Source organism: Oncorhynchus keta, chromosome 16, assembly GCF_023373465.1.
Source record: "Oncorhynchus keta strain PuntledgeMale-10-30-2019 chromosome 16, Oket_V2, whole genome shotgun sequence".
NCBI lineage: Eukaryota > Metazoa > Chordata > Actinopteri > Salmoniformes > Salmonidae > Oncorhynchus > Oncorhynchus keta.
In genome coordinates this window covers 1,536,591-1,551,197 of record NC_068436.1, presented here as the reverse complement: position 1 = coordinate 1,551,197, position 14,607 = coordinate 1,536,591, and the positions used below count along the sequence as shown (strand labels likewise).

The window sequence follows — 14,607 nt, the reverse complement described above, 5'->3', positions numbered from 1 at the left end:
TAGGTCAAAGTTAAAAAATAGTGACTGACTCACATGGAGCTCTGGCGACTTGAGGCCGAGGTCAGCGAAGGCATCGCCAAGCTGCCGCTGAGTCTGCATCATCTGGGTGAGCTGGTTGGCCAGAGTCTGGGTCAGTTTGACCACGTGTTCGTACTTGCGCTTGTTGTCGCGCAGCACTTCGATCTGCCCCTCCAGCTCCAGGTCCACCGTCCGCGAGCCGCGGCCCAGCTTCTCCGACAAGATCTGCCTGGTGCACTGCGGGGAGAGAAGTGTTAGCATTCCTAGTGTAACTGACCAAATGGAATGATTTAGCATTAGCATTGTTAGCATTCGAGAATAACAGACCTTGCGTTTCAAACAAGTTAGCGTTAACATATATTATCCCAGTGTAACTGACCTGGGGTTTCAAACGAATTAGTGTTAGCATAGTTAGCATCCGAGAGTAGCTGACCATGGTTTCAAATGAGATAGCGGCAACATCGTTAGAATTCTAGTGTATCTGATGTTGGGTTGAGAACCCACATAGTTAGGATCCTAGTGTAACCAACCCCAGGTATCAAACCCAGGTCATCGACATGTCTCAATACCATGTTAGCCCTCCAAGCTAAAGCCTGTACGTTGGCTCTGGGAACAGACAGATTTTATTTAAATGTTTATCTAAATCTCTGATCACATTCAAAGCAATATCTTTAATGGATATTAAAAGTATGTAGTGCCGTGTATTATCACTGAGAAACAGTTTGGCTAAATCAGATGTTCTACAGCAACCCTTTTGTCTTGTTCTTTTGTGAGTGTACAATAAAGCAGGGGAGCCAGAAGTAAACATTCACAGCACACCAATCCAATCCAACCAACCAATCCAACCCTGGCTATGAAAAGCTGTGTGTGTGTGTCTGTGTGTGTTGTGATGCCAGGAAAAAAGGGGTAGTCTACCTGCAAAGTGGGAACCGGATTGTGAGAGGAGAAAGGTACTAAGGAGATAGAGGTGTGAAAAAGCAAGGTTGAGAATGAGTGGGTGGGAGTTAGAAAAGAAAGAGGGGCAGTAAGTGCTGGTGGCAAATATTACTTTGTACGTGTTGATACTCCACTTCCTCACTAGATCCAGTTTTTCCATGGCCGGGTTCTTCAGGTCGTCTGCCAGGACCACCGGCCCGCTCTGTGGCTGCCCTTCCATAGTGCCTGAAGAGAAAGGCGACTGTCATGAATGGTCGAGAGAGGCTGTATCTGTTAGCTTGGGGCTCTGGTAAGATATAGTGTTAGAGAATATAAAATGTAGATGTGAGACTATGGTGAATCAATCATAGGATTGATATACCATTTCCAGTCATGTCATCAGACTGGAACATGGAAACACTGAGTAAAAGTTAGATGCCGACTATGATACTTTGACGATTATCATCTACAGGTGAAATACTAAAGTATATACGTTTACCTGCAGGGAAAATAAATTAGTAACAAGCAACAGCAAGGAGTTTCATTTAGAGTAGAAGGGAGGTTTTTCCGTTTGAGGGAGGTCTGCAAGGAACTATGGGAGCCCAGTGATGCAAGGAGGACACAGGAGTTAAGCAGGGATGCTGGTTAAAACTCAGGTGAAGCTGTGTAAGGCTTGGTTGGTCCTAGCAAGTGTGTTTGTGAAATGTTGAAACAAGATGAGGACCCCTATAACCAGCTATGGGAGAAATGCAGACAACCGACATAATTAGTTTCCAGTGGCCTAACCTCAGCTGTTTACAAACCAGAAACCACCGTCAAGCTTTCAGGTAATTGCATCCTTCTCAGCTAAAAGCCAAAGGTGAAATTGAACCAAGAGAGAGAGGGGAAGGACGCGAAGACAGAAGAGAAACGACAGTAGAAGTCGATGAAGAAGGACGTGGACGATGGATTTTGAGGGAATGACACAGAGCCTTGATACAAAGGAGGGAGCAAGGGAGAGAAGCCCAACCAGAAATAAGAGAGGGAGCAGAAAGCAAGTCCGTATATAAATATATATACACCGTCTCTGTTGCTGCGGGTACCTTTCTGTATCTCAGTCTGACTATCGCTGATGGGTCGCGCCAGACGGCTAGCCGCGGCTGAGCTGGGAGCTACAGGTGCCACGGGAGACGTGGGCTGGCTTGCTGACACTGGAAACAGCAGGCAACAGTGGCGATTGATTAGTAAGTCAATTCAACAACCCCCCTATCTAGAGCTGTCAAATGGAATCTCCCACAGGTCCTCCTTGGGTGTTCCTTCGGGTCTGAATGGCACTATGGATGGGGCGGCCCACCCCTAAAGACCGAATAAGAGGTGTAATCTTGAGATGACAGGCACAGAACAGTCCCACTGGACTAAAAGGGGATCAGTGGCACAACTAGGTTCATATCGTACCAAGTAAAGACTCCTAAAGCAATTGGACTACCTGACACCACATTGGACACAATGTACTATGCCTGCACCTTCCCTTTGGTTTGATGTTACTTGTCAGTGAAACCTCCATGGGACAAACGTTCTGTACTTGCCATTTAAGCCTATGCTCGACCTTTAATGGAAAGCACAGATGTTGCTGTAAAATGACAGGGTTCTAATCATTGCGGCCTTTCTGTCTTTGTAGACTTGCCTTTGGATGCGTTTATGGGTTAGCCAGTTGAGAAGTGACATATCAGGTCTGAGTCTGTAATCATAAAGTGTCTCAGAGTAGGAGTGCTGATCTAAGACAACGTTTAGACTTTTTGATCATAATGAATGAAATATCACATGGACAGATCCCAGATCAGACGCTTTGTGAACACTGGCCCAGGTCAGGTCAGGAACCTTCTCAGTGTGTTGATGTGTCCTTATGAACACCACATACCCACAAACAGGAAGGTATACAACAAACAGAGTTTAAAGTTGTTGCCTGGGACACGGTTCCATCCACCGCCGCCTTGCTGTTGATGACTGGGCATTTCAGCACATCACGCAAAGCCTCTGATGCCAAGTATGTGACTACCATCAACCAACACTCCTGTATGCTAGCTATGTCGGAAAGGACTACAACTTTCAAAGTGTACCCACTACATTATTATTATTGCCCATGTATTTTTTTGTTCAAAAGTTTGGGGACACTAAGAAATGTCCTTGTTTTTGAAAAAGCACATTTTTTTTGTCCATTAAAATAACATCAAATTGATCAGAAAGATAGTGTAGACGTTGTTAATGTTGGAAATGACGATTGTAGCTGGAAATGGCAGATTGTGAATGGAATATCTACATAGGCGTACAGAGGCCCATTATCAGCAACCATTACTCCTGTGTTCCAATGGCAGCGTAGCAAAGAAAAAGCCATATATCAGACTGGCCAATAAAAAGAAAAGATTGAGCAAAAGAACACAGACACTGGACAAATGAACTCTGCATAGAAGGCCAGCATCCCAGAGTCGCCTTTTCACTGTTGACGTTGACTGGTGTTTTGCGGACACTATTTAATGAAGCTGCCAGTTGAAGGCTTGTGAGGTGTCTGTTTCCCAACCTAAATCAATTAGCCTTTTAAAATGATCAACTTGGATTAGCTAACACAACGTGCCATTGGAACACAAGAGTGATGGTTGCTGATAATGGGCCTCTATACGTCTATGTAGATATTCTATTCAAAATCATCCGTTTCCAGCTACAATAGTCATTTACAACATAAACGATGTCTACACTGTATTTCTGATTTGATGTTTTTTTTTTTTAAATGGACAAAAAAAAGTTCCTTTTCTTTCAAAAACAAGGACATTTCTAAGTGACCCCAAACTTTTGACCGGTGTATATTTTCCTTCTTTATTATTTTTCCCCAAACCCGATCCTCCCTCCTCTAATTGGAGTAACCTAATGTACAACAATACCTAACCTTCTACTTCCTGCTTATACATACCATATACATTTTACTGACACAGTATATTAGTCGCCTTGTTTTTTTTGTTCCTCCCTTTAACTCCCCCCAACCCCAATCCAGGTTTGGTTTCAATTAACCATACTTTTCAACTGTACTGTGATATGTCACAAAAGTCCTGAACCGTTCTCATAGTTTCTACAGATTATAAATTAAAATGTTTTGTTAAAATTATTATATTATTGATTGATTTACTATTACTTTTCTAATTCCCCAGCAGTGCTATTTGCAGAGTTATCTCCAAGTAAATGTTTTAAATCTTCAGTCATTCCTGAACCTGCGACCAAAAACAAGCTACAGTACCAAAACAAGTGATCAAATGATTCTGACTCTTCACAGCAAAATCTGCAGAGCTAGGATGGTTGTATCACACACACACACACACACACACACACACACACACACACACACACGGTTGTAAGAATGTTACATAATAATTTACACTGAAAAGTATTAAAGACATTATGTGGACCTGGACAAAAGGGCAGTCGTGTTGAATATTGTTGCATAAATACTGTATCATTGAAGTGAAACTTTGGTTCCGTTAATTACAGTCACAAGAGTCAATTGATACAAAATGTCAAGTCTCTGTGTTCTGTGACTTCACCTCCCTCCCTTGAATGGGCATGCCAAGGTAAGTATTTTCCAGTTCCCACCACAGCCTGAAATCTATACAGCTTGTGTTAAAAACTTTCCAATAGGTCTGGATTAATTCCGAGTGATAAACGATATCTACATGACTTGAGAGGGGACGGCGGACACTCAGAGTCCGCAGCAACCTCCGGATGCCAGCTCCTCCAGTCCGTTGCCAAGGGGGAGAGAGTTAATTTATTTGCATGTGTAACGAGGATGCGATAATGAAAGAAAGGGGAGCCAGGAGGAAATCAAACGGAGATCAGAGGCAATTCATTAAAACTCAATTGGACTCCCCCCTTTATAAATTCAAATGTCGTCCTCATCTATCCATATCTCTGGCGCTGGACAGAGGGGCAGCTTGTTAGGGCGACACAACCAAAGTACCTTGCATTTTGCAACCTGAACACCGGGATTGAATGAGGAGGGCGAGTTTGGAGGGTCGAAACACAGGAATAACGCAAACTGGGCTTGGGTAGTATACCATACTGGGGTATTTTGAAATACCAACAGTATGATTTTCAATACAGTCCAAAAAAATATACATTTTTATTTTATTTAATCAATACACACACACACACACACACACACACACACACACACACACACACACACACCACACAAAAGTACGGACACACGTACTCATTCCAGGGCTTTTCTTTTTTTTAATACCATAGCATTTTTGTATGTTCTCTATACTTGAAAAAGTATAAATGGACCAATTTGGCACATTTGGGCAAACTCCTGGCAGACTTTATACAAAATATTGTGTTGTGATGTAATTTTTCACTGAATCAGTCTGAAACCTAAATTACACCATGTTTTTTTGTTTGTATTATCTTTTCCAGATCTAATGTGTTATATTCTACATTACCACAAACTTCAATGTGTTTCCTTTTAAATGGTATCAAGAATATGCATATCCTTGTTTAATGTCCTGAGCTACAGGAAGTTAGATATGGGTGTGTCATTTTAAGTGGATTTCTTTTTTTTTTTAAGGGTCCAATCCATAAGAGATTTTAAGACAAGGTCAGTCAATACGTAACTTTTCAAGAACTTAGAACGTTTCTTCAAGCGCAGTCGCAAAGACCATCAAGGGCCATGATGAAACTGCCTCTCATGAGGCCCACCACAGGAAAGGAAGACCCAGAGCTACCTCTGCTGCAGTGTTTAAGCCTAAGAAATTGTAGCACAAATAAATGCTTCAGAGTTCAAGTGACACATCTCAAAATCAACTGTTCAGAGGAGACTGCTTGAAATCAGGCCTTTTTTGTCATATTTGCTGCAAAGAAACCACTACTAAAGGACAGTGGGATTGATTTGCACTTCCCGCTCCAAAGTATGATCATATCTAGGAGACAGAACGTCTCTCATTCCTGGGCAGTATGATGGCTGCGTGGTCCCATGGTGTTTATACTTGCGTACTATTGTTTGTAAAGATTAACGTGGTACCTGCTGGCTTTTGGAAATTGCTCCCAAGGATGAACCAGACTTGTGGAGGACTACAATTTTTTTTTCTGAGGTCTTGGCTGATTTATTTTGATTTTCTCATGATGTCAAGCAAAGTGGCACTGAGTTTGAAGGTAGGCCTTGAAATACATCCACAGGTACACCTCCAATTGACTCAAATGATGTCAATTAGCCTATCAGAAGCTTCTAAAGCCATGACCTTTACCTGGAATTTTCCACGCTGTTTAAAGGCACAGTCAACTCAGTGCATGTAAACATCTGACCCACTGGAATTGTGATTATTTCACTTATAATTAACTTTGTCTGTAAACAATTGTTGGAAAAATTACTTGTGTCATGCACAAAGTAGATGTCCTAACCGACTTGCCAAAACTATAGTTTGTTAACAAGAAATTTGTGGAGTGGTTGAAAAACAAGTTTTAATGACTCCAACCTAATTGTATGTAAACTTTCGACTTCAACTGTATGTAGGTTAAGAACTTTTGTGAAACGGCACAGTCATGTGCAGGTGGATGGGAAATTGGAGGAAGGCTTCCTGCAATGAGATCAAGGTCAGGTCATTTGACCTCACTCATCCAGCCACTTGGGTCATGTGACAGTGTTGATGCCCATTCAGTGTTTTTCATACATGTCAAATAGAAATCAAAACTAGATGGTAGGGGTTGAGGGTAGCTGAAAGATAGAGTTAAAACCAAAAGATAACAATTGTAAGATGTACTGTGTCAGTATAATGTACAGAAAAATACATCTGGGGGATTGGAAATGATGCAGACAATTACACTGATGGAAGCCACAACCTGCAACATTAAAGCTGACCTAAACTCCACCCCCCACCAAAATTATTATTTTTTTTTTAAAGAAAATGTACTAGGTACTCTGGTTAACAGTAGAAAAGGAAAAACCTGCACTCACTGGAAACAGTCTTTACATGTGCTGCTGCACGCCATTTCTTGATAGTCTGGTTACTGTACCTTTGTATGGTCCTGATGCAATGATGCCCTCTGTCATCGAGGCAAAGCTGCCAGAGTGGATGTGGCTTTCTGACAGGTTCAGGTCCCCGTAAGAAGGATCCTAAAAGTCAGGGAGGGAAAATTGCAACAGTCAGAGGAAAGGGGTTCACATTGAAGAATACGACACTGGTGTAAAGTACTTTAGTACTTTAAAGTATTTTTACTTAAGTCCTTTTTGGGGGGTCTGTACTTTACCTTGCTATTTATATATTATAACTTTTAAATTCAATATATTACTAAAGAAAATTCTTTACTTTTTACTCCATACATTTTCCCTGACACACAAAAGTATTTGTTACATTTTGAATGCTTTGCAGGAGAGAAAATGGTCCAATTCGCACGCTTATTTACATTTACATTTAAGTCATTTAGCAGACGCTCTTATCCAGAGCGACTTACAAATTGGCCATTCCCGGTCATCCCTACTGCCTCTGATCTGGCGAACTCACAAAACACAAATGTTTTGTTTTTAAAATGTCTGAGTGTTGGTGTGACCCTGTCTATCCGTAATTAATTTTTTAAAATTTAAAAAATAAAAAAGACAATTGTGCCGTCTGGTTTGCTTAATAACGAATGTAATTATTCATACGTTTACTTTTGATACTTAAGTATATTTAAAAACTAACACTTTTTCTCAAGTAGTATTTTACTGGTTAACTTTCACTTGTACTTGAGTCATTTTCTATTAAGGTATCTTTACTTTTACTCAAGTATGAACGTCATCGAGTACTGAGTTTGACCTAAGATGATGCATTCTCTCCGTTTACACAAACTGAACAATCGCAGAATTTAATTTTCAAAAATGTGCCCATACACAGACATCGAAAGCATCACAGACTGTCACGAAATGGAACTACAATCGTCACTAAGATAAAAAAAAAAATAATACTCCTGACAACTGAAGGACTTCAAGAAACAAGTGTCCTGTACAGGTTTTACGAGAATAGATTTTCCCTTTAAGTACATTCTGCTTGCTTCCTCTCAAATCACCATGAATCACACCCGCGGCCTCAAAGCTATTGGCTGGCGTCCAGTGTAAGAGATCAAGTTGCCACCAATGGGCAACACATTGGAATTCACTTTAAAAAGGGAGATGACAATGATCATGTATCCTACACATCATGACAATGTTCTGTAAATTAACATAATTCGTATGACATTATTTTAAAGGACATTCATTTTTATACTTGGCTCTAGTTTGTCACTTACGGGTTGATTCGGATGTGTTTCTAAAGCCACTGCTAACTTAACTATAGCCAATACTAACAGAAAACAAACTGAGTGATAGGGGTAAGATCCACATGTTCAGAATGTGTGGCCCAAACCCCTAAGTAACCTCAAACCAAGGAGGAGGTACAGAAAAGGAAGGACACAAACAGTTAGGTGAGCAGAGACCCATCGCCGTGGGGGCATACGGTCCCAGGTCGGGAGCGTTACTGCTGCGCCAGACTCCCGCACTATGTATTACAATTTATTCTGTCATAAAATAGGCACGCATGTCAGAGATTTGTAACTGTTCTTATGGGAAATATAGCATTATTACACCATAGAGCCTAACAAAGCACGGCACGATCCCTAAACATAAATTAGACAGCAAGACCCCAATGCGGGGATGTTCTGTGTGCTTACAATGGTCACAAAAGCCTTTACCGTCAGTGACATAAACAGAGGATCGACGGGATTTGAACTGCATGCGACCAATTTGAATACCATGTACCATCGGTCTGCATTTTCTAAACTGGATAAGGATGATATATTCATCAATCAATACATGATAAACATGGGCATAGCTAGAGAGCAGCAACAATACCACATGGACAACGGACAAGAATAGGCCTATGGTTTGATCCATTACATGTAGGATTACATGTATACCAGTTAGGCTCAGGTGGTATAACGTATACTGGGGTATTAGGAGCTAGCCACGGGCTGCTTTTTCCATACTGTTGAATTTTTTGTTTTAGTTTTACAATATGTTTTAATATTTGAAGCTACTTTAAGAAAATACCTGCAGTCAACGTGTGTAATACATTAGGAGATGAAGCATATCGCGTTCCTCCTTTCACATTATTATACATAGAATACCATATTTCCCCAGAACAGTTGAGCCAGTCACGTGTTTGTAAAGAACCCAATGACAAGAACTACAGAGATCCTCTGCTGAGATCAGAGAACCGGCCAGAAGGACAACAGTCTCCACAGCACTTCACCAATCTGGGCTTTATGGGAGAGCGGCTAGACGGAAGCTTCTCCTGAGAAAAAAGCACATGATAGCACGCCTGGAGTTTGCAAAAAGGCATGCGAAAGTCTCAGATCATAAGGCAAAAGATTCTGTGGTTTAATGAGACCTGAATGCAAAGTGCTATGTCTGGAGAAAACCAGGCACAGCTCATCACTCTTCCAACACCATCCCTAACGTGAAGCATGGTGGTGGCAGCATCATGCTATGGGGATGCTTTTCAGCAGCAGGGACTGGGAGACTGGTAAGGATAGAGGGAACAATGAAAGAGTCAAATGCAGGCAAATCCTTGATGAGAACCTGCTTCAGAGTGCAAACGACCTTAGACTGGGGCAAAGACTTACTACATTCCAACTGGACAATGACCCCAATCATACAGCTAAAGCCATGCAGGAATGGCTTCAGAACAAGAATATGAAAGTCCTTCAGCTGTCAAGCCAAAGCCCAGACTTGAATCCCGTTGAAAGTCTGTGGAAAGACGTGAAGATTGCTGTTCACCAAAGCTCCCAAACTAACTCAACAGAGCTTGAGAAAAATTGCAATGAAAAATGGGAGAAAAATCCCCAAATCCTGATGTGCAAAGCTGATACTGATATAGCCAAGATTACTCAAAGCTGTAACTGCCGCCAAAGGTGTTTCTACAAAGTATTGACTCATGGGTGTGAATACTTACACTAGAGACATTTATGTATTTCATTTTCAATAACATTAGCAAAAATGTCTAAAAACATGTTTTCACTTTGTCATTATGGGGAGTTAGTGTAGATGCATAGCCTAAGTATAGGCTTGTCCATAATTAAATCCCATGATGTGGAGCTACAAAAAGAGCTGCTGCTACTGTTTCAAATGCAAAGCTGGGGCATCAAATTCCTTTAAATGAGGGAGACCAACTATATTGAAAGCAGGTACGTCCACACAGGTGTGGTTCCTGAGCAATTCATACTTAGGGTCCAAAAAAATGCTGGGCAGGCCCAGTTGCTAATTGACAGGCATGAAAACTATGTCCATTTGCATGGCAGTCACCAGATCTGGACCCAATTGAACACTTATGGGAGATTCTGGAATGGTGACTGACAAAGCATTTTTCACCACCATCAACAAAACACCAAATTATTGAATTTCCTGTGGAAGAATGGTGTCACATCTATCCAATAAAGTTCCAGATACTTGTCGAATCTATGTCAAGGCGCATTAATGCTGTTCTGGCCCAACACCCTATTATCCCCTAGAGTAATGTCTGTGAACCTGTGGAAATCTAATAAGCACAATAAAAAAAAATCCTAATATAAATCTGTCATTTTAACCTAGAGATATGCATTAGATGCTTCTCAATCCAAGCACTTCCACATCTGCGGTGAAAGGTGATAGAGTTATGGTTTGACAAACACAGATTTGAGACATCCCGGATATCGGTCTTCTCACAAAATTATCTGTAGAGTCCGAACATTTTTGCCTACAAAATATTATGACACCTCTATGGAAAGATTAGACTCTCACGAACAAAATGGTGATCTCCATTTTGCTCTACGGCCTCCACAAGCTGTAGCATGCAGTAGTCTCACCGTTTAAACACTAAACGGTGAGACTCACGAACACATACATGTAGGTTGTTTGCTCTAGGACGCCCACAGGCCTCAAAAGACTTGGCTGATGGTCAAAGTTTTTTTTTTTAAGTATGTAAGTACACTATATGTGGACACCTGCTCGTTGAACATCTCATTCCAAAATCATGGGCTTTTTTTTAAACCTTTATTTAACTAGGCAAGTCAGTTAAGAACAAATTCTTATTTTCAATGATGGCCCGGGAACAGTGGGTTAACTGCCTGTTCAGGGACAGAACGACAGATGTGTCAGCTCGGGGATATGTCAGCTCGGGGATATGAACTTGCAACCTTTCGGTTACTAGTCCAACGCTCTAACCACTAGGCTACCCTGCCGCCCCAATATTAATATGGCATTAATATGGAGTAGGTCCCCCCTTTGCTGCTATAACCTACTACAGTGTTCCGGGAAGGCTTTCCAGTAGATGTTGGAACATTGCGGCGGGGACTTGCTTCCATTCCGCCACAAGAGCATTAATGAGGTCAGGCAGTGGTGTTGAGCGATTCGGCCTGGCTCGCAGTCGGCATTCCAATTCATGCCAAAGGGATTCGATGGGACTCTGTGCAGGCCAGTCAAGTTCTCCCACACCGATCTCGACAAACAGGAAAGGGCCTTCCCCAAACAGTCCACAAAGTTGAAAGAACAGAATCTTCAAGAACATCATTGTATGCTGTAGCATTAAGATTTTCCTTCACTGGAACCAAGGGGCTTAGCCCGAACCATGAAAACAGCCCCCGACCATTATTCCTCCTCCACCAAACTGCACAGTTGGCACCATTCATTGCGGCAGGTAGCGTTCTCCTAGCTTCCGCCATACACAGATTTGTCCTTCGAACTGCCGGATGGTGAAGCGTGATTCTTCGCTCCAGAGAAAGCGTTTCCACTGCTCCATAGTCCAATGGCGGCAAACTATCAAATCACTCCAGCTGATGCTGGGCATTGCACATGGTGATCTTGGGCTTGTGTGTGGCTGTTCGGCCATGGAAACCCATTTCATGAAGCTTCCGATGAACAGCTCGTGCTGATGTTGCTTTCAGAGGCAGTATGGAATTCGGTACTGAGTGTAGCAACTAAGGACAGACTACTTTTTACACACTACGTGCTTCACCACTGAGCCGTCCCTTTCTGTGAGCTTCTGTGCCCTACCACTTCGCGAATGAGCCGTTATTGCCACTAGACGTTTCCACTTCACAAACAGAGCAATTACAATTGACCGGGGCAGTTCAAGCAGGGAAGAAATTTGACAAACAGACTTTTTGAAAAGGTGGCATCCTATGACGGTGCCAAGATGAAAGTCACTGAGCTCTTCAGTAAGGCCATTCTACTGCCAATGTTTGTCTAGGGAGTTTGCATGGCTGTGTGCTCAATATTATACACCTATCATCAACAGGTGTGGCTGAAATAGAAAATCCACTAATTTGAAGAAGTGTCCACATACTTTTGTGTATATGTGGAAACTGTTTAGTGCCAAAAATAAGGAGTTAAATACATGTAAAACATCTCTCTCAGATATAGGAGAGACACTATAGAACTAACTTCCCCCCTCTCCCTTCCCCTGCTTAGACAGGACACAGTGCCATAACTCATTACAGTGGGTTGGCTTTTCCTTTATATTGTCAGTTACCAGCATGTAGTCGAGCCTAGGTCCATCCAGAGTATGTCTTGCAGTGATGTAATCCTTAAAAAGACATATCTTTCCAAATGTCATTGTATGTCTAGTAAATTGATGCGGCAATAAAGCCGGACACAGCTTGCCTGTTAAAAGCCATGCCAAGGATCACAGTCTCGATGGCTTATCGCACTGCGACAAACTAAGGCTGAAACGGAATTTCACTGACAACCAATTACCATCCTCAGAGAGTAGAGGAGAATACCTGCTGCCTGATCCTACTGATTACAACTACAACCATGTAGCTACAGTGGTAAGCTATATGAAATGTAATCCGTTATTGAATAATTGTATAGCACTAGGAATAGGGTTAGACTATCATTGCTGGGGAGATAATTTGTTAACGCTTTACTTGACACCCAGTGTCAAAAAGTTATGACATGATCATAACCATGTCATAATATGTCATAACAGCAGACAACTTGCCATAACATGGTTACGACCCATATATTTACAAGTGTTGTGACAAATATTGTGTTATTGTACAGCTGGTTATGACACCTAAATAAATGTGTCAAACCCCACATTTCTTTTTAAAAATTCAGCCAAGAAGTTTCCTTTCGCTTGAATGTTTATTTCTTAAAAACTTCTTAGGGCTGCAATCTCATTAACGGGATCGATATGACAACAGCCAGTGAAAGTGCAGGACGCCAAATTCAAAACAGAAATCTCATAATTAAAATTCCTCAAACATGCATGTATCTTATACCGTTTTAAAAGGTCATCTTGTTGTTAATCCCACCACAGTGTCCGATTTCAAATAGGCTTTACAGCGAAAGCACCACAAATGATTACGTTAGGTCACCACCAACTCAAAGAAAAAAACACAGCCATTTTTCCAGCCAAAGAGAGGAGTCACAAAAAGCACAAATGGAGATAAAATGAATCACTAACTTCTCAATGATCTTCATCAGATGACACTCATAGGACTTCATGTATTGTTTTTGATAAAGTGCATATTTATATTTTTAAAAAATCTCTACGTTCACTACTTCCAAAAAACATCTTGCGATATTGCAGAGAGCCACATCATTTCACAGATATACTCATTATAAATGTTGATAAATACAATTGTTAGACATGGAAATATAGATAGAGGTCGACCGATTAAAACAATTAATTAGGGCCGATTTCAAGTTTTCATAACAATCAGAAATCTGTATTTTTTTTTACACGGATTTGCTGATTTTTTCATGTTTTTTTTACACCTTTATTTAATATTTATTTAACTAGACAAGTCAGTTAAGAACACATTCTTATATTCAATGACGGCCTAGGAATGGTGGGTTAACTGCCTGGTTCATGGGCAGAACGACAGATTTTCACCTTGTCAGCTCGGGGGATCCAATCTTGCAACCTTACAGTTAACTAGTCCAACGCAATAACGACCTGCCTCTTGTTGCACTCCACAAGGAGACTGCCTGTTACGCGAATGCAGTAAGCCAAGGTAAGTTGCTAGCTAGCATTAAACTTATCTTATAAAAAACAATCAATCATAATCACTAGTTAACTACACATGGTTGATGAAATTACTAAATATTATCTAGCGTGTCATGCGTTGTGTATAATCTGACTAAGCATAGAAGCATACAAGTATCCAAGTATCTGAATTAGCGGTGGTAGGCAGAAGCAGGCGCGTAAACATTCATTCAAACAGCACTTTCGTGCGTTTTGCCAGTAGCTCTTCATTGTGCGTCAAGCATTGCGCTGTTTATGACTTCAAACATATCAACTTCCGAGATGAGGGTGGTGTAACCGAAGTGAAATGGCTGGCTAGTTAGCGTGCGCATATAGCATTTCAAACGTCGCTCGCTCTGAACCTTGGAGTGGTTGTTTCCCTTGCTCTGTTGTCTTTGTGTTCCTGGTTCGAGCTCAGGTAGGGGCGAGTTAAGGGACAGAAGCTATACAGTTACATTGGCAATACTAAAGTGCCTATAAGAACATCCAATAGTCCTAGGTTAATGAAATACAAATGGTATAGAGAGAAATAGTCTTATAATAACGACAACCTAAAACTTCTTACCGGGGAATATTGAAGACTCATGTTAAAAGGAACCATATGTTCTCCTGTTCTGAGCAAGGAACTGAAACA

The 14,607-nt window shown here is 41.3% G+C and overlaps 1 protein-coding gene across 3 annotated transcripts in view; it reads right to left on the bottom strand.

Moving 5' to 3' along the window:
- The window catches only part of arfip1 (ADP-ribosylation factor interacting protein 1 (arfaptin 1)), a 31,503-nt gene that overhangs the window by 7,508 nt on the left and 9,388 nt on the right, over nt 1–14,607 (bottom strand). For 2 of the 3 annotated variants that reach the window (XM_035789077.2, XM_035789079.2), the window contains 4 exons: nt 6,967–7,066; nt 2,016–2,123; nt 1,067–1,179; nt 34–255 (listed from right to left, as the gene is read on the bottom strand). In XM_035789077.2, coding sequence (XP_035644970.1) covers nt 34–255; nt 1,067–1,179; nt 2,016–2,123; nt 6,967–7,066 — 543 coding nt within the window. The remainder of the gene's footprint in view (nt 1–33; nt 256–1,066; nt 1,180–2,015; nt 2,124–6,966; nt 7,067–14,607) is intronic. The other variant, XM_035789078.2, reaches the window with a different exon arrangement.